The sequence below is a fragment of the Bacillus rossius genome, chromosome 17, assembly GCF_032445375.1.
Source record: "Bacillus rossius redtenbacheri isolate Brsri chromosome 17, Brsri_v3, whole genome shotgun sequence".
In the NCBI taxonomy this organism is placed as follows: Eukaryota; Metazoa; Arthropoda; class Insecta; order Phasmatodea; family Bacillidae; genus Bacillus; species Bacillus rossius.
In genome coordinates, this window is record NC_086344.1 from 38,717,763 (window position 1) to 38,744,871 (window position 27,109).

Genomic DNA, 27,109 nt, shown 5'->3' on the forward strand with positions numbered 1-27,109 from the left:
CTCCCTATCTCTCGCTCTCGCTCTCGCTCTCTACATCTCGCTCTCTCTCTCGCTCTCTACATCTCGCTCTCTCTCTCTCGCTCTCTACATCTCGCTCTCTCTCTCTACATCTCTCTCTATCTCTCTCGCTCTCTCTCGCACTCTCTCGTGCTCTCTTTCTCTCTCACTCTCTCTCGCACTCTCTATCTCTCTCTCGCTCGCTCTCTCTTTCTCTCGCTCTCTCTTTCTCTCGCTCTCTCTCTCTATCTCTCTCTATCTCTCTCTATCTCTCTCTATCTTTCTCTCTCTTCCTCTCGCTCTCTCTCGCTCTCTCTCTATCTATCTCTCTTGCTCTCTCTCTGTCTCTCTGTCTCTCTTGCTCTCTCTCTATCTATCTCTCTCGCTCTCTCTCCCTCTCTTTTTCTCTCTCTCTTTCTCTCTCGCTATCTCTTTCTCTCGCTCTCTCTCTATTACTCTCTTGCTCACTCTCTATCTCTCTTGCTCTATCTCTCTTGCTCTCTCTCGCTCTCTATCTCTCTCTCGCTCTCAAGCTCTCTCTCTATCTCTCGCTCTCTTTTGCTCTCTCTCTCTATCTCTCTCTATCTCTCTCACTCTCTCTATCTCTTTTGCTCTCTCTCTATCTCTCTTGCTCTCTCTCTATCTCTCTTGCTCTCTCTATATCTCTCTTGCTCTCTCTCGCTCTCATTCTCTCTTTCTCTGTGCTTGCTTTCGTTTTTGTTAGGAATGGTCCAGTCGAGTTCCTGAATCCTCAAATACCATCACATCCTTTAGATGAAATAACGTAAAATATAAAATTCAACTCTGAGATAACCCTTTAAGTTTACTAGGTCAATCGTTTTCTTCATACCTGTCTCGTTTCTATTCCCCAGGATGTAGTGCTTTTAACATGTAATGTATAAGTAAAATTGGTTCTGGAAACTTAGTTTGTGAAACAAACGTTTTTAAGGGTTGAATATTTCAACACTATAGTTAATATTCAAGGGTTTGTTCGAAATAGTGTTTGAGGTTCGAATTTGAGACTTTTGAGCCAAGAAACATGGGATTTGACCTATCACTGATTATTATTCTGTCCCCCTTTTTATTCCTTTTTTTTCGTGAACAATTGCTCACACGCTCAAATCTCATGCCGCTTCCTTTTCGCGCTGTGGTTTTGTTACGTTCTCTTATTCTCTCACTTATCCTTACACTCGGGCACACACACTTTCGTTCTTGTTTCTTTGTACCAGTTACTTTCTTCAACACTTTGTTTCACACTCCTCCAGTCTGTCTTATTTAACAGATCATTGACGGGAGCGGGGTGGTGCAGTGAATAGATACTGGACTGGTATTCCTGAGTTCCAGAGGATTCAGTTTGGAATCGCGGTCCAGCCAGTAAACCTGTGCGAATGCGAATACTGGTTTTCTGATGCGAAGTGAATGTAAAATTGATTGTTTAGAATTAGTGATGGGCTGAACAAAAGTTTTCTTGAATCCGAATCTCGAATTTGAATCTCACAGAGTACCTTGAATGTACCTGTCGGATCCGAATCTAGGTCTCAAGGGTAAAAAATGAGATGATATACCAGAAATAGAAATATTAACTATGGTTTTGAAACATTCAACTCCTTAAAAACTTCTAACTCAACTCTTTCACAAACTAAGTTTTCAGAAGTAATACATATTGTAATTTTATTTATATAATTACATGTTAAATTACAATATATTGGGGAATATAAAAAAATTGACCTTTTAAATTTAAAAGTTATCATTTATGAATTTTTAAATTTATTTATTTCCTCTAATATTTTTTGTTCAATCTTTTTCCCTCAAATATCGAATCCTTCAAATACTAAGGATTTGGTTGGCCCAACCTATTTAAAATATATTTGTTAAGTTGAACCCAATTGCAAATATTGTTCTCGATGAATCTGTATCACACTTATTATAAAATGTTGGAATGAAGTGGGAAAAAAAATCTTTTAACATTTGTAATTTTTGAACTGATTAAGCGATTTAACCAATTGGGTTCTGTGTGTAACATAATTAAATTTAAATAATAACCTTGCATAATATTAATATTGATCATTCATAAAAATTCATACAAATAAGAATTTGCTCCAAGTTGATTTCAAGACCTCGCTTTGCATGGTCAGTTAAAGAATTACTTAAAAAGATGTATGAATGTTTTGTTCTCTTTCTGTTTTACTGTTTTGGGTTGTCCGAAGTACCTGTGATCAGCAGGGGCAAGATCATATGGTGAATTGCGATAAAACCGAAATAACATCGAAATGCGTGTTAATGCACCATATAGCACCGATACGCAAGTTATATCATGGAGTTAAGTGGCATTGAACCAAAAACTTATTCAAATCGTAAAAAAAAAAATCTGCATTTCCATACAAAAAATCTTACCAAAGTGCATGGCTCATAAAAATTAATTCAATGTTTTATTGTGCATGTTAATGTTGATAAATATATTTGGACTGTATATTGAAAAGTTTTTAACCGACGATGCAACATAAATCACACGATAGCATCCGCCCGCACCATTGCGACCTACCGCCATCATGCCGATCGAAACGAAGACTGTTTTTTTTTGTTTCTCACTGCAGGGATGCCACCCTCACGGTTTAATGGACGCCAACACTTGCAGTGTTCCAACATGAGCTTGGGCGCGGGATATTTAAACTGGGTCTATCACGTGGCCCGGTACAAGTGCCGCAAAGTCAACTCACAACACAGTTCTATGTACAAGAGTTCACACTAAGTACCAAACAGTGCATTTATTTTGGAATCAATTCGAAACCATAAATGCTCACTAATTAATTTTTTATTGTTCTGAATGTATCTGTTTTAGAAGACCAGTTCATTAAAAGATATTTTACCGTGGTAATGCAGCATATATAAATTTCACCCCTATTTGTTGGGAGTAAGTATTACGAACCAGCTTCTGTGAAAACGAGACCACGGTCGATCGGGCTGCCCCGGGAGGGGGGGGTGACTGGCCGAGGGCGTGTGGAAAGCCGTGCTGCGCTGTGCCGCAGGCGTGACCGTGCCCACCCTGCACGTGGGGATGGTGTTCACGACGTGCTGCTGGTATCGCGACCCGCACGGCCTCCCCTGGATCGAGTACCTGCACACCGGCGCCAGGAAGATATGGTGGGTACCCTCCGCCGCCTCACGGTCGACGTTCCAACCCAACCTTTCATTGTGTCAGTACAGCAACTGGGACCCGGCAAAAGACTTTAAATAAATATGCACGTTTACAGTAGTGTTACAAGAATAGTCGAACGTTCGTGAATAACTTGACAATCATCTCAACCTTTCATTGTGTTTTTTTTTTTATTTCACCAGTACAAAAAGTATACAAGTTTATCTGTAATTACTGTAAATATAAAATATTTACCTGAAATGGGAGGCACCCCAATTCAAGCATTTAATCATAAAAATTCGATTCTTTAAAAGTACACTTATTTCATTATAAATGGGTTATTTTAATGCTTTTTCATGTAATTTTACTTCATTTTATTTATTTAATTACATTTGGGTACAAATAAATTTTATTTGTATTGTTTTACTTGATTTTGTTTGTTATTTATTTATTTTTATTTATTTAAATTTGTTACATGCCCACCTACAGTCTTGGGACTTTAGAGGTGGGCACGACACAAAACAGTACAACACAAAACAAGTAAAAACAAACACTATCACAATAGAGACAGCACAGGATAAACACAAAACATGAAAACAGAAATGATATAAATACCAAAAGGACAAGATAACATGACACATTACTTAGCGAAATGTTAATTACATAATTATTAAACTATACACAAAATATATAAAAAAAAAATGGATAATACAAAATATAAAATGTGAGTAAAATGTGAGTAGAGGACAAGTTAAGAGGATAAATTTTTAAGTTTAGACAATTGATTATTATTGTGATTTCTAACTAATCTGTATATTATGTCATTAAAAGTTATGTAGAGTACAATATGTTTGGTATAAACGAGAATTAAATTGTGGTATTTTTAACCCAGTGGTTTCAAGGAGATAAGTACAGTTAATTTTAGCGTTAAAACAATTTTCAACAAACAGAGAATCTAAATATACTCTACGTGCACCAAGAGGAGTTAAAGCAGGTGAAGGAAGGTTTTTTAAGTTTATTAAATTAATTAATTTTGTTTGTATACATTCTAGTTTATTTGCATCGGCCGACTTGATGTCATTCCAGATTACTGAACAATATTCTAATTTGGACCTTATTAAGGCAAAATACAGGGAGAGAATTGAGTCTGAATTGGTAGCATAAGTAATAAATTTGATCATAGCAAGGGTTTTGCGGGAAGACATGTATAAATAGTTTACATGATTATGGAAAAATAATTTAGAATCTAAAATAACACCAAGATCCTTAATTGCTGAACATTTCGTGATTACAGAGTTTTCTAAAATATAATCAAAATTAAGTGGTTGATATTTCCTTGTAAAGGATATAACAAATGTTTTGTGTTTATTTAGTGTAACCAGATTAAATTTACACCAATTGTTTACTTGGGAAATGTCATTTTGTAATAAAATACAGTCATTCTGTGTTATTATATTCCTAAATATTTTTAGATCATCGGCAAAAAGTACTCCTGTAGAATGGTTGAGAAATTGAGGTAGGTCGTTTATATATAAATTAAAAAGAAGAGGCGATAATGTACCTCCTTGAGGGACACCAGAAGAGATACTAAACAGGGAAGAATTGTGGTTATTAATTGTAACATAAAAACTTCTATTAGTTAAGTAATTAGAAAACCAGTTTGTAAAATTTTGAGTTAAACCAAAGTTAAATAATTTTTTAAGAAGTATAGAATGGTTCACAGTGTCAAAGGCCTTGGCTAAATCAAAATAACAGGCATCCACTTGCCCTCTGTTGGTAACCTCTCTGTGTATAGGATTTAAAAAAGTAAGCAAGTTAGTGGTGGTCGATAAACCTTTCCTAAAACCATGCTGACTGTTCGATAAACTGTTCTTAAGCTGGAAATTTAAAAATCTAAAAATTATTTTTTCAAATATTTTAGAAAAACCATTGAGTAGAGAAATAGGCCTATAATTGTTAACATTCTGTTTAGAGCCTTTTTTGTGGATAGGTATCACCTTAGCAGTTTTCCATTTCTCCGGGAAAACAGATGTTTGTAAACTAAAATTAAAAATATGCAGCAAAAGAGGGACTAATAAATCAGAGCAACCTTTTATAATGAAATTAGGTATGCCATCAGGACCAGTAGATTTGGATGATTTCAACGATTTTATGCCCCATAATACTAAACATTCTGAGATTGTGGGCACAGGAATAGAAACTAAATGTATATTGTTTGTCACAGGTTGTTGGATACATGTAGAAGGTTCGTAGACACTGGAAAAATATTTAGTGTATCCATTGGCTAGTTCAGCGGGATCATTCGTGATAGTTCCATTAATTTTTAGAGAATGCTGTTCATAAAAACCATCTTTCATTAGTTTGACATATCACCAAAATTTTTTAGGGTTAGTTTTAATATAATTATTGGTATTTCGAGTCCATTGAATTTTGTCTCTTTTTATTAAATATTTTACTAATTTACGATAATAAGAGAAAAGTGAATAGTAATACGTGTTGTTGTTTCTTTTATAAAGCTTATGGAAATGCTTCTTTGACTTTAATGCTTGAATTAACTCATTGGTAAACCAAATTGGAAATTTTGATGATTTTTTGTTTGTCATTGGAATAAAGATATTCATATTTTCAACTACGCAATTGGTTAGTTGGTCAACAAGTTCATTTACATCCATAGAATTATAAAAATCTGACCAGTCATGATTTTTGATGGAATTGAAAAGACCGAGAAAATCACCTTTTTTATAGTTTCTAAACGTTGATGTAATGTTGGAACTGTTTTTGAAGGACTCAATCTTGATGTTGATGTTTAATGCAGGATGATAAATATCTTCTTTGATAAGAACATCATAAGCCTTTGTCACTGAACACAGCTGTAGATTGGTTAAACACAAGTCTAAAAGATTTATATGAGTTTGAATATTGTTGCACTGTTTTAGACTATGTACAGATATAAAGTTAAGTAAATGGCGCACCTTAGTGTTAATGTTCATAGTCGTCTGATGGAAATGGTTAAGATTAAGATTATTCCAATCTATACCCGGTACATTGAAATCACCGAGTATCAAAATGTCATCTTGAAATGAGGAGAGTTTATCTTCTAAAAATTCAAAATATATGCGGACAAACTCTGCCATTAAATCTGGAGGTAAGTAGATATTTCCAATAATTAAAGATTTGCTAGAAGATGATTTTATTTTAAACCAAACTGCTTTAACACCAGGAAAGTCAAAAACAACGTACAGTTGAACAGAAATAAATTTCGACTTCTTAACAGCAGATAAAACACCACCGCCTCTTGATTTATTGGTTTGTTCAGCATTTCTGTCATTTCTGAAGACATGGTATTGGTCTGTGAAATAGTGTGACGTAATGCTATTTGCATTAAGCCAAGTCTCAGTTAGGCAAATAACATCGAAATGTGAGCTAACAATATTATCATAGAACTCAACAGACTTAGTCCTTAATCCTCTGACATTCTGATAGTAGATATCAAACTCCTTAATGTTTGACGTTAGGACGTGAGATTAAAGTGCTCCTCCGGACACCAAGGATGCTGACGCACATACATTGGTTGATGCACGGCTAGGAGTGGGCCGTGGCTGAACGTTCAGCTCATCGTTAATTGTTTCGTTATTTAGAATCTGTTCCTGGTGTAGTTTGCCGTAAAAGGGGCTTATCATACAGCCACTAGGCCAAAAAACAATGTTGTTTATCCTGTTGAAATCATTTTCAAGTACTGAAACATGGAATGATGCATAAGAATTATATTTGGTTCTCAGTTTAGTCACCTTGATTAGCGATAAATTTAATTCATTTGAGATATAGTCAATGATTTCTTTTTCCTGTACTTGAGGATCAAACCTGGTAACAAAAAGAGCCTTTGTTTTTAAGTAAGGTGGTTTTGAAATAGTTTTCAAAGATGTTGTGTTCCTGATGCCCACTTTCATTTGAGATTTTTTCTTTTCAGGTTCACGTTTCAAATCGTTGGTTGCATTAATTCTTTTACTGGGTGCACGTTGCACCAGTGTAAAGTTGTCATTGTCAGCATGCTGCGTCATGCGGACTGAGCTCTTGACAGCGCGCGAGTAACGCTGAGTAGAAAGTAGGTCATCTGCAGGTGTGACGTCACTGGAACCAGCAATGGACACGAACGCATCGGTAGCCTTGTTACTAGCGGGATTCGATAGTACCTGATTGTATGAAATACCCTGATTATTTTTTACGTTTAGACTTTGCCTAAGATGAATCAGTTCTTGCTTAATTTCATGGGATTCATTTCGTGCGTCAAGAAGAAGTGTTTTTAGCACTTGATTTTCACTACTCAGCTCATCTACTTTAACACAAACTGACTTTATCAATTTGAATAGTTCTTCCATGTTCATAACTTCAAGCTTTGTATTATCTGGCTTCAGGACTGCTGACGGTGGACGCTGATCCAGACATCCAGAAGTAAACGAAGACCGATTTTTGGTCGGAGATCTTATCATGTTCATGTGGTCAGCAGGAATTAAATCGGTAGCTGAAGCATCACTGAAAGATAATCCAAACCCCGGGAATTCGGGTTGATCTAGGAAAGACGACTCAATATTGATAACACATTTACATACACAACTATAGAATGATTATTACGAGCATAAACACGGAGCGCGCGCACAAACACGACCGGTCTGCGTGAACCAATTCATTTCGGTGTATGTGAATGTATTTCATTTCCATTTATATTGTTTCAGATAATTTCGGTTATTTCATTTAATATGTACAGTTAAGAAACATTTCCACACATTTCAGTTCTTTACTTTGATTTATTTCGTTACAATTCAAGCATTTAATCATTGAAATTCAAATATTTTAAAGTACACTAATTTCATTATAAATAAGTTATTTTAATGCTTTTTCATGTAATTTTACTTCATTTTATTTATTTAATTACATTTGGGTACAAACCATTTTTATTTGATTTGTATTACTTGATTTTGTTTGGTCTACTCACATGTTATATTTTGTATTATCCATTTTTCTGTATATTTTGTGTGTAGTAAATGTATTCACTGAGGTTTAATAATCGTGTAATCAACATTTCGCTAAGTAATGTGTCATCCATGTCATCTCGTCCTTTTTGGTATTTACGTATGTCATTTCTGTTTTCATTTTTTTTTGTGTTTATCCCGCGCTGTCTCTGTTTATTGTGATAGTGTTTGTGTTTTGACTGGTTTTGTGTCGTGCTTGTTTTGTGCCGTGCTTGTTTTGTGTCGTGCCCACCTCTATAAAGTCTCAAGACTGTCGGTGGGGGTGTAACAAATTTAAATAAATGAAATAAATATCAGTCGTGTCAGTGTCGGTGATAATGGCCGTGTGTTGCGTCCAGGTACGGCATCCCGGACGAGTACAGCTTCCTGTTCCGCGCGGCGCTCAGCAAGCTGGTGCCGCGCTACTGCCGCAACAAGACCATCTGGCTGCCCTCGGACACGGCCATGGTGCCCCCCTCGCTGCTGGTGAAGGAGGGCGTGTCGCTGTGCCGCACGGTCCAGGAGCCAGGCCAGTTCATCCTGGTGTTCCCGCGCGCCTTCACCTCCTCCATCTGCGCGGGCTACCTGGTGTCGGAGAGCGTGTACTTCGCGCAGCCCAGCTGGCTCACCACGGCCGAGCAGGTGTTCAAGGTGCGCGGCCGACACGGGCGGTCCGGGGGGAGTCTTCTGAACCTGCGCCGTGAGCACGGCTAACACAGGCAGTCGGGGGAGTCTTCTGAACCTGCGCCGTGAGCACGGCTAACACAGGCAGTCGGGGGGAGTCTTCTGAACCTGCACTGTTAGCACGGCTGACATAGGCATTCGGCTGCACTATGAGCACGGCTAACACAGGCAGTCGGAGGGGTCTTCTAAACCTGCGGAACATATAATTTGGTAGGCAGGCATATAGGGCCAATAGAATTTTCAAGTTTTTATATAAGCTAAATCAGTGGAGGTTTTTTTTTTTTTTTTTTTCATACATTGGGGTTAATATGGGGTATAAAAATTTTGGAATTGAGTTGATCAGCTCAAGTACGGTTTCCTACAAAATTGTGATCATCTAAGTACAAAACATATCAGAAATTTTCAGGGGCAAAATTATGTGGTGGATTACGATAAAACCAAAATAATAAAGAAAGGCCTGTCGATACACCATATAACACCGTAATGAAACTAAAAAAAAACATTAAGTAGATCGGCAATTTGACAAAACTTAACTTAAATGCTATCTTTCACTATAAAAAATAAATTATTCTAATGTAATTTATCTATAATGAAATTTGTACCATAATGTATGAACTATGTAAATTAAAGAAAATTATTAATATTATTTTTTTTGACGTTGCATCTCTTATTACATTAGTAACAATTAGTATGGTTTTACATTAATGACATTGACACATTTTTTACACACACGAAAATTTGAAAATTTATTATTATTATTTTTTGAGTAGTTCAGTTCTAGACATGCTTATTAATTATGATTAATTGTATAAGATGATAGTTAGAATATCCAAATTGCAATAAACACAAGGTTTCACATTAAATAACGCAGGGCTGAGTTCAGAAAACTGAGTCATTTTCTTTCGTATTATTCTGTGGCAGTCAAATGAGATTTAATGAAGGCCCCAGATATTGCACAGGAGCGGATATAAGCTCATTAAAAGTTTTATAACTTTCAGCAACGTTGTAACACTTGACTCCTTAAATTGTTTCTCCGAAACCCTACAAAAATTCTTTTCACGTTTCATATCAACTTAACTGTAGATAAGATAAGGCTGGATAAAGTCAGTAAGATCACCAAATTACATTTTCCAATATTATTCTTCAATACCGAGGTGACCTTCAACACCGTAATTAAGTCCGCATACTTTAGCTCTGTTGCATTATATTGTATTATTTTAATTTATTCATTACACTGTAATTTAAGTAAAACTATATTAGTTACAATTTTTTTTTTTCTATCTTCATGCGCTTCTCATCATGCATAGTGTAACATTGTATGTCAGAGAAATGAAGATAAAGGGTGCAATGAAAATCCCTTGAGTGTTTTCAAGAATTTGCTCTAGACTTTTCACACCTTTTTTTAAAAAATAATGTTAATAATAATAATTAGCCACTATCACTCTTATAAAGATACCGTTTAAAAATTGAAATACAAAACATATAACTATTCCTTTTGGCCTCAGCATATTCTTAAATGACTTTCGTAAACAGACCGCCTTTCCGGTATCGTGAGCGATTTTCGAATCGCTTTTTCCTGAAGCTCCGCACACTGACGTGTGTACCAGTGGGGCGAGGCTCACAAGAATAGGGATTACCGGAGGCGTCGGTGAGCGTGTCTTGTGTTGTCGTGTTGGCAGGACATCCAGGAGAGCTGCGAGCCCTCGGTGTTCTCGCTGGAGCGCCTGCTCTTCAGCATCGCCACGGACTCGCGGTCGCATGTCGACGTGCTGAAGCAGGTGTGTGCGGTCGCCCGTCACCGGCGGCGGCCGTGCCGAGACACGGCGGCCGACCGCTCGGTGGTTCTCCGTGGCCTCCCATGTCCTCCGTGAAGCAGAGGGTCGCGGGGTCACCCCCCAACACCCGGCAACACCCGAGCGAATGCTCACTGCGACAGTACCCAAGTTTTTGGGGAGTCCGCTACAGTCATGTTATTCCCATGCGTTAAGCTTCTGTGTGTGACAGTTGTGACGTAGAACCGTGTCGAATAAACAATTGCGTGGTTTTATTATGTTTAATAATAAAGCTTAAAAAATACAGTAGGTCCATAAATAAAACGTCCCAGTTATAAATTTTAATAGTATCAACTGTATGTGTTGTAAAGTTTTTGGGGCTCAAGGTCACAATGAAAGGAGCAACTCGGAACAGTTTCAGATGAGCGCATGCGCGAGTACTGTTTTGTTTGTTTTCTCGCTCGCAGCGCCACCTACGCAAAATTGCGACTCCTGAGGGTAAAGCACTTTGTATTTTGCGATTTCCTTGGAGTGAATCTGTATTTTTAGTTCAACATTTAGTTTGTTTGCACGAGAGTGGTTGAACGTTGAAGTTCCTGGCCGTTGGATTGGTCGCGATGGTTCAGACGACAGAGCTCTTTTTCGCTGGCCTCCACGTTAGCCTGACGTAACGCCATGCAATTTTTTTCCTTTGGGGCTTTATAAAAGATTGTGTCTACGTTCCGTCGCTACCTTATGATTTGCCAGAGTTGAGACACAGAATTGAAGAGGCTGTTACTTTTCAGGTTGGCCCTGGCTAAGCAACCCAGAATAGTAACAAGATACTTAAATCTCTGGAAAGTTTATGATGTTTTTATACGATGATTTTGACGTTATGTTTATAAATTCATCCTTTTTTTTACCAACATTGAGGATTAATTCTTTCACTATAGTACGTCCACTATATGGCGCTGCAGCGTATCAACTTCCATACCGTTCAACCGATCGCCATGGATAAACAGAAAATCGTAGGATCATACACATACAAAAAGTGAGTGTGTGTCATTTTTCTATTTCCACCACACATTCATAGACATCCGTCTGCTCAGTGGAGCTCGCGGCGTCTAGCAACCTATCGGAGCCAATATCAGTTTAGTTTTGATCTTCGTCGAGAGATGGCATTGCCTTGAATTTTAAACATGCTTTCGAATAGGTTTGGGTTATCTTATCTAACAATTGCTTTTGCAAGCCGAATTGGTTTTTTTATGATCGAGGTAATCAATAATTCAATAATTGATTAATGAAGGTTCTTCCAGTGATAGAAATTATGTTCCACACTTGATTAAAATCACACTGTCAAAGTAATAAGAGTGCAACCGCGGTGCTGCGTAACTCCCGCAACAGCGCGATTAGCAACTCTTCCCCACACTCATGCCCCAAGGCCACCCAAAGGTAAATAGCTTATTCCCTTATTCCCCGGGCAATGTGTGAGTACCATTATAAAAACACAACAAATTAAGTGCAGTCAACATTTACTATCAGGCCTACCTAGGATTACAACCCCCTCCACGTATACATTGCATGAAACGCATAGATGCCCTATACATATATATATATATATATATATATATATATATATATATATATAACTATAGTTAAACAAAAAATCTAAAGTTTTTTTTTTTTTGTCCTGTGCGTGCACTTTCCCGTTTGCTCGCGGCTCATACGGCAGTCCTCATGATAATACGTAAACGTACTTGAACTGTGTCCGTGCACTCCATCCAAATTATGACTATGTGGGCCCGAGTGACAAGTTCATTAACTTCTTTAAGTTCATTAATTCACTACAAAAATTATTGCCGGTCCTGAAGAAAGTCAAATTATGTTGCGAATCACAGTCTATTTTAGCATTTAGTATTTCACAGCCCCGACCTTCGCCTATTCTGGCCATAACAAGTATGAGCGTCGACTCCTTACTTTGAGCATGTTGAGTGGGGCCCCAGCTGGTGGTCAACGCGCCTCCGCGCCGTTGCCACACCGCGGGCCAGACGGTCGCACCGAACCATCCTGCTGCTGTCGTGTCCGGCTCGCAAGTCCCGTACCGCACACTCGCGCGCCACCGCTGAGCGCGTCACTCGGCTACGTCACCTCCGAGCTTCTTCGGCCGTCCTCGGGTACACTCGAAACAACGACACGCACACATGACTAGACGGCCGTTGAGCAAACGGTTTCACGTTCTTAGAGTCCTCCTAATGCAATTAAATAAAAAAAAAACTAATAAACATAACTGTGAATAATGAAATAACAATAACCAAATAATTAAATTATTAATTACAAAAACAGTTACCGGAAACGGTAACAAGAGCCATATCTAAAAAAAAAATGTGAAATTGAGTTAAGATCGCTGATGGAAACAACATCTGCCAATCTTACCAATGTAATAAGGCCGTACCTGAATTTTGAAAAAAAAATAACGGTCGAAACACGATGTTGCGATGGACGCGAGTCTGAAATTTAACCATGTTATCGCGCTAATAAAGCCTCTTGTTTAATCGTGTTAAAAGTTTCTGCTTTTGACATGTGGCCGTATTACTTTGACAGTGCGATTAATTAAGAAGACAATCACTGTCCACGTCTGAGTACGTTGGAAGAGTCCCGTTCACCTCGTGTGCAGCCCGGGCAGTGCAGGGTACTGAAGCTAGTTGGTGTGTATGTAAGAAGTAGGGATGTGTGAAACCTTGATTTTCAGTTCGGTTCGAATCCGATTCAAATCCCTGGCAATATTTGAAATATGAATCCGATTCTGAATATTAAGCACAGAATAATTAAAAATAACTGATTAATTCAAAAATAATATGTGTTCTCTTTTTTCCTACTGTAACTACTGGCAATTATTTACTACACTGAGATTGAAATGTTTATAGTTATGTAAACTTAATTAATAATAAACACTTTTAAAATATGAACTCCAAAACATATTAGATTCTCCAACTCAATCGCAATAAACCGCACGCCGCGGGGAAATCTCAGTTTCGTAAAAGTTTCAGCAAACGAAACAATTGCTGGTATTTTTGAGCCGTATCAAATTGATTTATAACTTTTTTGTGAATATTCGTGATACTGTTCGAATCCACGTAGGTACGTACGACGATTCCGGGTTCGGGTAATTGTGGATTCGAACCGTACCCGAACATATCGGGTACTTGCACAACCCTAGTAAGAAGTGACCCCGTGTCGGGGAGCTACTGTGTGACCGGGAGGTCCCGAGACTGGACCGGGGGACCGCGGCGGTGCGCAGGTTCTGCCGATGGTGACGCGCATCCGGCAGCAGGAGCTGGACCGGCGTAAGGAGCTGCTCTCGCTGGGGCTGAAGAGCTCGGAGCGCCTGCCGCTGCCCGAGCCCGGCGCCAGGCGGCGCAACAAGCCCCGCACCGCCCGCGACGACGACGGCGACTACGAGTGCGAGATCTGCCGCGCCAACCTCTTCGTGTCGCTGGTCGGTGCACCTCCCCTCCCTTCTTACCTCTTCCTCTCCACGTTCCGGTGACTTCTCCTGGGGATGTTAACTTGAGGGGAAAACACAATGCTCCAGTCTGCCTTCACCCAGACTGTGGTAGTTTTCTTTTCTTCCCCCCCCCCCCCCCCCCCCCCCCAATTACAGTCGAACCTCATTTATCCGACCCAACTGGTACCAAAGGCAATCCTGAACAAATCGAAAATCCAGATAATCCAGGGTGATATGGGAGATTATCAAGACAATATCCTTTAACAAGCAGACTTGCAGTTCACTACGATTAAAAAAAAAAAAAAACTTATGTTTTTTATAAAATTTTAGACAGTATGCATGCCCTATATTTTGTTTGCAAGTCATTGAAAAAATATATATATAAAAATTAACTTTTCGTGTCATTTCTTAAAAAATAATTTGTCAAGTTTTCTTCTGTTTCGAAACATGCGTGGCGTTTTTTTGAATGAAGGGACGTTCAGTTACGTTGTGTGCTAACTGTCTTTTGTTTGCTTGGATGTAGAATACAATTATTGTCATTTTTTGTTTGAGTACTGAATAAAATTTCTACGATGCTGATTCTGATCAACGAGGGACGGATAAATGAGGTGTTACTGCATGTTTTAGTGCATAGTCGTAACACTGTAAAATAGCGTGTGCAAAGGTTCGTTTTTAAAAAGAGAAAGAAAGTGGAGAGAGAAGTAGGCTGTCAGGTGGAGGCAGTATTATCATTATTTCCTTTAGGAAATTTTCATAGAGGTAAATTATTTAAATAATTAAACATGGAAGTAAAAATATTTTGTTTGGGAAAATAAGTAATAATTTTTTGTGTGGATACCCTGCAAACGGACCCGGGTTCGAATCTCTATTTTGCATGTTTTCCTTGAAATCAATCGTGGAAAGTGCGGAGATTGTTCTCACCGTAAGCCATGGGCGATATCCCTGCAAGTTGTGGCCTGTGACCTGCAAGTTGTGGCCTGTGACCTGCAAGTTGTGGCCTGTGACCTGCAAGTTGTGGCCTGTGACCTGCAAGTTGTGGCCTGTGACCTGGAAGAGTGTGGTCGGTGGCTGTGGCTGTGACGTGACATGAGGCCTAAACACTCAGCAGTGGTGGACTGCGGGGTTGAAAGGATGATAGGACTGGCCCTGAGAACACCAAGCTGCCAAATGCAACGCGCTTGCTTCCTGCCAAACTTTTCGCTTGCAAATTTTTTTTTTCATCTGAATTTTTCTGTGCCTTCAGTGGCAGCATTTTAACATTAAATGATTTTGTTACCGCTGCCCCAAGTTTTTTTAAAAAAATCAATATTAACTATTGGAAAGAAGCTATTTAAATATTTCATTTATGATTAAAAAAAAATTGTGTTTTTAATAATACAGCTAACCTAACTTAACCTAACCTAACGTAACCAATCTCCCTTACATTTCGATTCCATTTACCATATTTTCCTGAACCTGTTACTCTTCATATAGATCCAAAAAAATTTCGTGATACGCAAAGTACCATGAAATCCAATATTGATTCCAAAAAAAAAAAAAAAAAAAACTAGAATATTAATTTTATAAATGCTGTATCCCTGAATGAGTCTTTAAATGAGCTGATATTTACTCGTTTAAATCGTGAGTTGCTCACAGGATTTTCGTTAACGGTGGCCAGGTAGATTGCGTTTCGGTTCAGCCGTATCGTAAGCAGTGGCGTAGCAAGCGGGTGGAAGGGATGGCCCCCGCCAGGGGTGCCGGAGCAGGGGGGGAGGGGGGGGGGTGCTTCCGCAACGGTTTCGCGGTTACTGAACGCTCCCCCCCCCCCCCCCCCCCCCCCTCGTTTTAATCCGAGAGGGGGCGCCATTTTCAAGTCTGGCCAGGGGCGCCAGTCACCTTATCTACGCCACTGATCGTAAGCACAGTGTCTTGCCGGTTTGTGCCTGGGACGTGGGAGCGTTGCTCGGCCGAGCGCGGTGGTAGCTGACGTGCGCGTGTGCGCGTGCGTGTTTGCGCAGGTGACGAACTCGCACGAGGAGGGCGTGTACTGCCTGCCTCATGCCGTGCAGTTGCTGTCCAGGGAAAGTCACCACCTCAAGTTCTGCAAGCTCATGTACACGTACGACCAGGTGAGACCTCAGCCCTGTCCTAGTGTACCCATTAGAAGCCCGTCTACAATAGTCCGAACCTGTGCGTGGTCCGTGTCCTTATCCGAATGTGAGTGACGTCACACTGTCTCACCGAAAACTGTCCTGTCCACAATTGCGATGTCAGATGTCCGAATGTATTGATTTCTAAAGTTGTCACCAGAGCGCAGTAAATGTGCCAAACCAAAATGTTTTTATTTTATTGTTTTGATGCTTTGTAGTTTGAGATTGAACTTGTGATAGTTATGCAAGTTATAAGTCACCAGAGTGCAGTAAATGTGCCAAAGTCATGTGGACCAATCAGCGGTTACGGCGGTGTTGTTCCAGGGGGCACTTCGAGCAACGTAGCACTCGTCTGTGCTTGAACCTTTCACCAACTGACTCATCAAGCTACCAATAATGGCCCGTCTACAATAGCAATGTCCTAAACTGTGTCCGAAGGACACTCGTCGCTGATTGGTCCACGCGACCCTCTGACGTTATGCGTCAAGTGGGCGAAAGTCCGAACCTACCTGGTCCGAAGACATTCGTCAATTTGAACTTTTTGTCCCAACCTGCGTGCTTCGGACACGGAAAAATAAACAGAACGCTCACGATGTTTGAATTTCCGGTTCCCGTTTGAAAACGTGGTGTTTGTTTTTGGTTACTGGAGGAAATGGAAGGTGTTGTTAGTCACTTGTAATGTGCATAACTTTTCGTAAGTTCAATCTCAAACTACAAAGCATCAAAAGAATAAACAAAAAAACATTTGTTTTGGCACATTTACTGCGCTCTGGTGACAACTTTAGAAATCAATACATTCGGACATCGGACATCGCAATTGTGGACAGGGCAGTTTTCGGCGAGACAATGTGACGTCACTCACATTCGGATAAGGACACGGACCACGCGCAGGTTCGGACGGGCTCTAATGGGTACACTGGATTCTTGAATTTCCTTAACTAAGCCGACAACGTTTCAACTTCGTCATGCTTTCAACTTCTGTTTCATTTGTCTCAACTAGCCCGTCTTAACAGTGACAAAACTAAAATAATATCCTTTACCCGGAAATACGTGCCTATCAAATGTGATTATAAATTTGGAAATACCGTGATTCCAAAAACTACTGCATTAAAAGATCTTGGGAGTTATTGTAGATTCCAAATTATTTTATCGTCAACATGTGGATTATCTAACTTTGAGTTCCAGAAGAACAATTTTTCCCTTATTAAATACACCACTAATTATGCTACAAATTCTGATTTCATTTTATCTCTTTCTTAGCACTTAGTAGGTCAAAACTTGAATATTGTTCAGTAATATGGAACAATATTAATTCTCCTGACAGTGATAAAATTGAACATGTTCAAAATAAATGTCAGTCTTATTGTTAAAAAAAAAAAAAAAAAAAAACTTTCCTTCCTCCTAAATTAACCTCTCTCTGTGACCTTGATTTTCTCTTCATCAGAAACTGTTATAGTTCTAAACTTCATGGTAAATATGCCTTGGATAACACTGGTATTAGGGTTCCTCAATTTTTTATTTGTCAAACATCTACTTTATGTGCACATTACAGGAGAAACGATATTATTTTCAGACTAATCAATATCTGTACTACACTAGATCAACTTGAAAATAAAACTAATTAATTAGGTTTTACACGTAGAAGAACTTTCTCGTAATTGGTCATGTGTTTGCCTGAGCAGAGAGTAAGAGCGCGAGTGTCGCGGGGTTGGCAGCCGTGAGGGTGTGTTGCAGTCGGAGCTGAACGAGCTGGTGCGACGACTGGAGGAACGCATCGAGGCGAAGAGCCAGAGGAGACCCATGGCCAAGCACTCTTCCTCCGGCCAGAAGACGTAGACGCGTCCTCCCCACCCCGTGTCCTTAGCCCCTCTAACCTCTCCGGACACGCGATCAAAGAGATATTTTTTATGTTGATGAAATATTTATGAAAATGTTTTATAGGTAGGAACCTAAGTTTTTAATGAGTGTACAAAAAAAAATAATTCTGTACAGTAGATAGTGATTATTTTCGTACATATATATATATATATTTATTGTGACAGCTTTTTTGTAACCATTGGATAATTAACTTAAAACCAAACGTCTATTTGTACAAATTTTTACTCTCTTTTTTTATGTTTGTCAGACATTTTAGAAAATGATTATTGATATTGTGAAGGTGGCGTGAGAGACGCGGGGAGGTAATTGTTACTATTGCTGTGAACTGTGAAGATATTAACGTGGTAGACTATCGCAGGTCCGAAACTTCGTGCAGTACACAGTCATGTTTTTCTTCGGTGAAGTTTTTTTAAAGGTTTTTTAAATTTAATCTTTGATGTTATAAATTCTTTTAAAGTTTTAAGTGCAATAAAAAATTTTAATGAAAGATTTTTTTAACTGTGATATTTTATACAGGCAGTCACTGTCTCATGAATATAATTCTTTGTTTATAAAACAAGATGGTTGAACGTTATGGAACACCGGGGCGATGTAGGACTCCATGTGGTCGTTGGAAGTTATACCACGAGTCTTGACGTTTAAAACTTTTATGGACGCATGCCACGGTTGGTTTTCACTGTATGTCATAGAGAAACCACAAGAACCGACTGTTCTCTGTGATGTGCAGGAAAAACCAGCAATGGCATAAGTCCATAAAAATGTTTTTAAATCAATCTTCCCGATGCAAGACTCATTCATTGAACGCACGAGTCTGGCGGTTGTGTGTAATTTAATTACTCGATACTAATACACACAGTATTGATTGATATTTTAGATACGGTTTTGTGGTATTTTTCAGTAATTTCCTTTTTTTAAATTTTAGTTTTAAATAGTTGCAAACATTTTTTCGTCAGTGCTGTTACCATTTGTAAGACAAAGAGTGAAAAGAAAGAGCGACACACAGCAGGATTCAAAAGGGGAAAAAAAATGCACTTGTTTTAGTTGAGCTTACCATCAGTTACCATTCGCTGATGCTTCTTTTACGTAGATATTTCTTCTAAATTACGATCACTTGGAATTGTTCATTATCGATAGATAACATAGATAAGAATACTGTGATGTGGGATCCGACTCCAAGAAAGTCTGGGATGGGGTGAGAGGAATAAGTTGCGTAGTGTATATTTTAACGAACTATCAGCGTCGCCAGCCGGGCTCAATCACCATCTGATTTTCACAGACATATTTTGCAACATCAATTTTCAGCGGTTTACTCTGGAAAACTGTGAGGTTTTTACGTAGAAATATGAGTTTATTTTAGATGTGCGTAATTGTTCATTTTAAGAACAAAACAATTCTTTATAAGGGGCATTTTCAAGCTTTATCCTGTGTTTATCTTCACCAAATTACAAAAACTACACTAAAATAAGCAGACTGCAAAGACACAGTGATTACATACAGCATGCAATGGTCTGGCAATACCACACACTTCATTGTGAGTCACTGGGTTAAACATGCGAGCGTGGTTCTGTACGATACTAAAACTGCTCACGTAACACTGCCAGAAATTTTACGTGTTTCGTCAACACTGCGCACTCAGTCAAACGGTGTGATGACTTTCGTAAAATTAGATTCTAGAAAAATTTGATTGTGTACCGGAAGTTGTGACTGCTTTTACTCCGGCTCGACAAGACTTTTATAATTTAATTTTTTTTTTTTTACTGTACTTGTATGTTATGTTTTAACTGCTGCTGATGTGTTGTGAATTTTGATTGTTTTATTATGTTATTGTTGTGTACATACTTTCATGGATTAAGTGTTGGGTTGATTCCAAAAATTTTAAAGATTTCAGTGTTATCACTAGGGGCATGCATTTATCGCATTTTGCAATAGTGTGATTTTTTAGAATTTTTTTTACTTTTAAAAAATACTAAATTATTTTTTTTTATAAAATGCAGAGAATTCACTTCCAAAAATTTCATAATACCCTTAAATTTACACTTAAAAATTAAAATGATAAAGTGGGGTCCGAAAATTGCATAAAAAAAAAATGAAACATCTATCATGTAAGTTTTTTTTTTTTTTTACTATTGATCGGTTTTTATCCGTCTCTATCACCTGTTATTAAAAGCACTGTTCTTTAACAATGCTAAATTACATGAATGAAAGCAGCTAGACGCTGAAAGCTACTCAACCAAAGGTTTGGTCGGTATTTTGAGTTCTCTATGCAGTGTTTTTGACCAGCGACCATTTGACTAAGAAGTGTTTCTCTTTCTTTAGTATCTTTAGTACTATTGAAACTATATTTTCGTTTCGTCATCATGTTGTTTATTTACATTTTGAAGAATTTTTTTTTATAATAATTTTAATTAAAGTACATATTGTTATGGCATACGTAAAAGAAAGCAACCTGTGCTGTTATTGGTGTTCATGACTAGGCCTTTAAAAGAAGGATGAACTCCGGATTAATATTGTAAGGAAAAACAAGTGATTTATTAAGCACTATATTTTTTTTAAATTTCTTAAGTATTTATGATCTTGCCAACTTAAGATGTTAGGTTTCTTTTTTATTTCTGCACCTTTGCAATTTTCGGGGTAGCTCCATCCTAAAGCGAAGGCGGCGCATGCTACTTTCCTGCACACATCTTTATTTTGTGCTGGTTCCCTGAAATACAATGGATAGAAGTTTTACTTATACACCAAGCCTCTGTTTAAAAAATTAATATTTTTTAAATGAATAACATTCTAAAAACTTCACACACAGTTACGATATAACCCTCTGAAGAAAAAAACCCAACTAATAAAATTTACTGCAAAAAATTAGCTATGAACCTATTAATACATACATTTTTTACCCTTTTAATAAGATTTCCCTGTTAATAAGTCTAAATTTCTAAATACCGGTTCCTCGAGAATTTTCGTACTAGGGATTTACTATTTTCTTGCAGTTATTACAGTAAACAGCTTGTTAAGCTAGGGCACTACAATTTAATCGTATTAATAAGAATTACAAAATAAATAATAATATTATAAATTATAATACTTTAATTTTCAATTTTTTAATATGGACAAAATTGAATTTTGATTTAATCAAAAATGTACAAAAACCCTTTTAAAATGACTGTTAACTAATAATTGTGTGGTAATGACACTTGTAATCATTGAAGTTCAGTTTTGTTGAATGTTATCCCACGAAAGACAGTCCTAATGCATCAAATGAGAAGCTATTACAAAGCAAAGAAAACTCTCAGTGTGTCAGCCCAATACTCTTGACTGATCAGGCAAACAAAAATCCTAATTGAATCCACTCTATTGCACCAATTAAAATAACAAGTTAACCAAAATTTCAAAATCTTTCTGTCGGTTGAGCATGAACTATTCACAAATACAATATATTCTGAATCCTTAATGCCATTGGAATTGATACATTCAACCAATTCTGGAACTGAAATCAACCCAATACTATCATAGATAACTAAATACTAATACGTGGTACTAGGATTAAATTATTTTTATGGTTTTACAAATAACATGATTGGTCTACCTTCTAACAATGAGATGGTATTATAATAATACTACCAGCTTATCATTGTTGAACTACTCTCTGTAATACGTTTATAAGTTCCTGTTAATCATGTTTATTTTGGTTTGCTTTTACAGTGATCTACGATTAAATTACAGGCAAATAAATTATATTACCAGTGCATATGTTAAAGCAGTATTGAATTCAATGTTGTGATACAGAATGTCTATATTATAGAATTTTAAACTGTGATTGAAGCTTCAAGGAATGTGTGTTTTATTTCAGATAAATTGTTCCTCCCCCTTTTTTTTTAATATGACAAATTTCAGGATACAGTTACACAAAATATAAAATTTACTTGGTTTTAAGATGCACCTTTTTTCATGTCTATTTGTACTCTTCTTTTGCCAAATTCACTTGATTATAAGAGGCACCTTTGTTTTGACTTTTGAATTGAATTTGCTTTTTTTAACATCTACGCTATTTTTTTTTAATTGAGCGACTAGAAACCAAAATAACAGAGTTTCTTAAATGTGAGTAAATACTGTAATATAGGATGGCTAGCAGTGAAACCTGAGAAATTTAAGAAAATAGTTTTACTAATCTGAGAATAACACTTATTGAAGAGGGAAGTAAAATATACATATTGTCTTTAAGCCACCATTGTGCAATCATTTTACTTAGGTAAACTTTTGTTAAAAATATAATATCTTTGAACAGGTACGTATCATAAAAACATTTATTTGGGAACTGAAATTTTAAATTTTTTAAGATGTAAGAAAACTTTCAAGTGTGCATATTAATTATCTAGATTTATTTCCATTATATAGTTTGGTCACAGAATATTTGTAATATTTTCTACTGTCGAAAGTAAAAAAAAATTGACAAAAAGCATAGTTCAAATGAAATATTCATTACGGCAGACTAATAATGCTGATACTAGGATGAATTTCAATTTAAATCATGTGAAATAAGAGCTTTAATGTCTGATTTATTACTTCAAGCTTACTTTGGATCAATAATCAGCATTTTGGATGCAGTTACCGTGATACCCAGGAGACAGTGATGTAATTGTCATTGCAGCCGTTTCGAACTAGGGGTAGGATGTAGCTAATCCCTAAAAAAACCTAAGCAACTCAAATTCACAATGTATTATTATCACAGTCGATCATTGCCATTAGGCCAGCTAAATAATTAACTAAATAGAGAAATATTTAGTGCTTACTGCGAAAGCGACCGTCTTTGGTTGTTATGATTTGAACAAATTGTTCCGTGCGCGTGAATGTACGTTTTTACTGGTTGGCTCGTAATGCCCAGATTTCTAACATCATGCAGATGTGTGAAGGAATTTAAATGTAACAGCTTTTTATATATTTTTTTATGAATGAAGTAAAATGATGTTGGGCAAGTATTGCGATAGTCGTGTGGAGTGACTGCGGAAAGACACTTGCAAGAAGCTTGTTCAGAGTCTGACAAACAGGGTGGGGGGGGGGGGGGGGGAGATTAAATAATTCAACCCCAGTTGTGTAAGTATATGTACAGCCCGATGCACGATTCTCTGACTGACCTGACACACATCTGTACAAATTCTAACCTACTCCCAGATGAGCTACAATCTCAAAATGTTGACACTGCGAAGATCTCGTCCTGTGACAAGAAAATTCAGAAAAATAGAATTTTTTTAATTTTAAACTCCCGAAGAAAAAAAAGTGTCAAAAATCTACCAAGCCAGGCCATCGTACTTTTGTTATAGAAGAATCGTTTTGGCAACATAATTTTTGAGACGGAAAATCGTCCGAATGATAATAGCCACGAATAACTGCTATAAGCACGTTTGTTGACTACAAAACACATACATAATAGCTTATGGGCAATAAATTGCTATAATATTTTATTGATGATAAAATGCTACGATATCACGAACCACCGAATTTTCGCGACACCATTTTTCATGCTTGATTTCACGATGGATGCATGGAACAAAACTTTGCTCTCCTTGCTGCAGAAAGGTATTGAAAAACATGGTATCCTATACAATTCAAACTGAACATTTTGTTCCTGTTTTTTACTATGATATTTATTTTGCTGCTGAAAGTGTGATTACTTTAGGTTAAGGTTAATTTTGCGAGTTACGAGTGAAGATGTTGACCCCGAATTATAACTTACGAGAGAATCCCCTTGCTTGAGTAATTACGCCTCATGGTTCATTTCAGTACAAGAGATTTAATTTCCTGAGCAAAGAAAAAATTTATTTCTTCATACACAAAAAATAAGCAGTAAAAAAAAAAACAAATGGTTTACACACAATTGATTGAGGCATAATTTATGTTTGCACAGCAATGACTTTGCAAGTTGATTTATCATAGCATTAATAGTAAAGTAAAAATGTAGTTTTAAAAATAGATTTAGTGTGTTTACCTATTTTTTATTCCCCCCTCCCAGTGCTTGTCAGATAAGATACACAGCTACAGACTCAATCAGGTGGTTTGGAGACGAAGGCCCCAGTAAGTGAGTTCATTCAAGAATGCAGAAATAACACAGCATCTATCTATAAAAAACAAGCAATTAAGTTAGTTCCAATAGCGCTCGACAGATGGCAGCACCTGCTAAAAACCGAGCCACTAATGCAGCCATTTTTTACCCTGTTCTACCAGGGAGTTATGACGAAGGAAGAGGTGGTGGTTAGTTGCAATAGTGCTCAATAGATGGCAGCACCTGCTAAAAACCGAGCCACTAATGCAGCCATTTTTTACCCTGTTCTACCAGGGAGTTATGACGAAGGAAGAGGTGGTGGTTAGTTGCAATAGTGCTCAATAGATGGCAGCACCTGCTAAAAACCGAACCACTAATGCAGCCATTTTTTACCCTGTTCTACCAGGGAGTTATGACGAAGGAAGAGGTAGTTGTTAGTTGCAATAGTGCTCAATAGATGGCAGCACCTGCTAAAAACCGAACCACTAATGCAGCCATTTTTTCCCCTGTTCTACCAGGGAGTTATGAGCGAGTAAGAGGTGGCTGTTAGTTTCAATAGTGCTCAATAGATGGCAGCACTATCCTGAGAGAGACAGAAGCTTCTGCCAGAGAGAGACAGAATTGAATGTCCGCCATTTTCGCCTCATTCTACCAGGGAGTTATGACCAAGGAAGAGGTGGTTGTTAGTTGCAATAGTGCTCAATAGATGGCAGTACTTGCTAAAAACCGAGCCACTAATTCAGCCATTTTTTCCCCTGTTCTACCAGGGAGTTATGACCATGGAAGAGGTAGTTGTTAGTTGCAATAGTGCTCAATAGATGGCAGCACTTGCTAATAAAAAAATACAGCAGTTAATTTAGCCATTTCATTTTAATTCTATCAGGGAGTCAGAATCAAGGAAGAGGTTATATGACAAAAGGCCCAGCCAAAAGGCTCAGGAAGCTATAAATGTAAATGTTAGCTTTAATAAACTGATTTTATGAATTCAAATAAAAGCTTGAATAAATGTATTTTATTGCTAGTCGTTCTATTCATTCTACCAGGGAGCTTTAAACTAATTAATTTACTATTAAATAAAAGACAGTACCTAAGGTTGTCAGCCAGTTTTTCACGTTAATCAACCAGGCAGTATTTTACCTGAATAGGTTTTAAGCTATGCAGTCTTCTACTGCGTGTTCAAACACGGGCAGAACATGATTGTCCTGCCTCCTGGGTTCACCTTGGGGTCCTGGGCGCTGCGGGCAGGGCACAGAGGCCCCGCTGACGTCTCAGGGTGTCATTTAGGTCCAGCTTCGACTATCGTTAACAACTCGCATGTGGTGTCAGATGGCGAGCTCCGATTCCTCTGATGGTCCTGGCGTCGAATGTACGCAGAATTCAATTGTTACCCACTGTTTGTGTTTAAATTATTTCAGTTTGTTGGTGGGAATAAATTTTTTAAAGGTTTCTTTTTATTAAGGAAAGTGGGGATAATCGTCCCACCTCCCAATATCGCCCGTGGTCCTGACCACAACCTTCTGTGTGGTCAGCGTTGTTCCAGAGCTCGGCAGACAGTCGGGATGTTCAACATGACGCACAATAAGTTAATTATATCTTACTTGTGTAATTTGGATTCCTGATAGTAGGCTCCAGTAAATAATTATACCATTACAATTACTACAAGTAGAAGATTTAATGTCCCATACAGAGTAAAAAGGTTTTGTTCTTCATACACTAGAAAATTCAGCAGCAAGAAAATAAAAAAAATAGTAGTTTCCATAAATTTCACCGAGCCATCATTTGTGTTTGCACAGCAATGAGTTCTTAAGTTGGAAGTGAGCACAATGGAAGAACTCTTACTTTATCTCGATTCCTGTTCATTCAACTTTAATCTTTGTTACTATTTAATTACACCAGTAAAATTCATGCAGCTTGTAAATTACAGTTTTTAAATAATAGAACATTCAATAAGCAACAACAGATTATAAAACTAAACACGCCCGCGACCATCCCAGCGTTGTCAGTGCGACTGAACACAGGCGGAGCGGCACGGAAATAAACAAGAACTCATTGTGTACATCAACATGTTGCTGGATGCCAACCATGCTTGGCTTCAAAAATATATACCTGGTACGTATGCATACAGTACATATTTTAACTATGGCAGGACTCAAAAGATTCTTAGTATATCTGTCTTAGTACAAACTACAACATAAAAATTTGTTCCTCATAATTACAGGTGACTGGAGATATTCCAACTGTTCGGGTGTCAAGAATCGGTGAGGCCAGTTCTAACACGGTGAAGAAAGCCATGGAAAACCATAAAGTTGTGTTTGTACTTGGTGAAACCACTGACAAGACGGGACAGTGTGTTGTTGCTAGCGCCGGTGACCACAGTTATATTTGTGGGAGGCATAGAAGAACTTGGCAGTGCAAATGGCATATCACAAGCACCTGTGCAATGTTATCAATTGTAGCACAACTCCAAAACAAGCTTGAGAATACAGTTACATTTGTGAGTGCCTCCGAGTGATATCTGACAAAAATGTGTACTCTCTTTAAAGGTTGCGTTTTGTGATAAAATGTTTCGTGTCCAGTACTGGGGGGCACAAACGTAAGTCTCGTCGCAAGTTTGTGCAGCCTCTCTCTGTCAAGAGCTGAAAACATTTGCTAAATGTGACCAAACATGTATTTTTGAATACAGGAAAACGAAAGCACAGATATGTCACACATCTGAGACTTCAGCTGGCAAGCAAAGTCAAGATGAAAGACGATATTGAAGAGCTCGGGAGTGAAGTGTCTCGACAAGTGTCTCAGGGAAAGAGACGCCGCTAAAGAGTTCTTTAGCACTGTTGGGAAACTGTTTGCTGCTTGAAACATTGCGAGCAATAATGTTGACTTCTAACCATCAACTCTGTTACAAAGAAGGAATTTCTAGAAGGTTATCTCACACTGCAGATGCTAGTTTCCAATGTTTTGAAAGAAGGGCTCGCTACTGACATCTGCCAGATCTTGC

General features: G+C 37.9%; 1 protein-coding gene across 1 annotated transcript in view; it reads left to right on the top strand.

Moving 5' to 3' along the window:
- LOC134540673 (uncharacterized) overlaps positions 1-19,956 on the top strand; it is a 77,677-nt gene extending 57,721 nt beyond the window's left edge. The window contains 6 exon segments of the mRNA XM_063383545.1: positions 3,024-3,138; positions 8,496-8,787; positions 10,500-10,598; positions 13,870-14,067; positions 16,074-16,184; positions 17,940-19,956. Of these exon segments, the coding sequence (XP_063239615.1) occupies positions 3,024-3,138; positions 8,496-8,787; positions 10,500-10,598; positions 13,870-14,067; positions 16,074-16,184; positions 17,940-18,041 (917 nt within the window). The 3' untranslated portion in view covers positions 18,042-19,956.
- Positions 19,957-27,109: the final 7,153 nt, after the last annotated feature.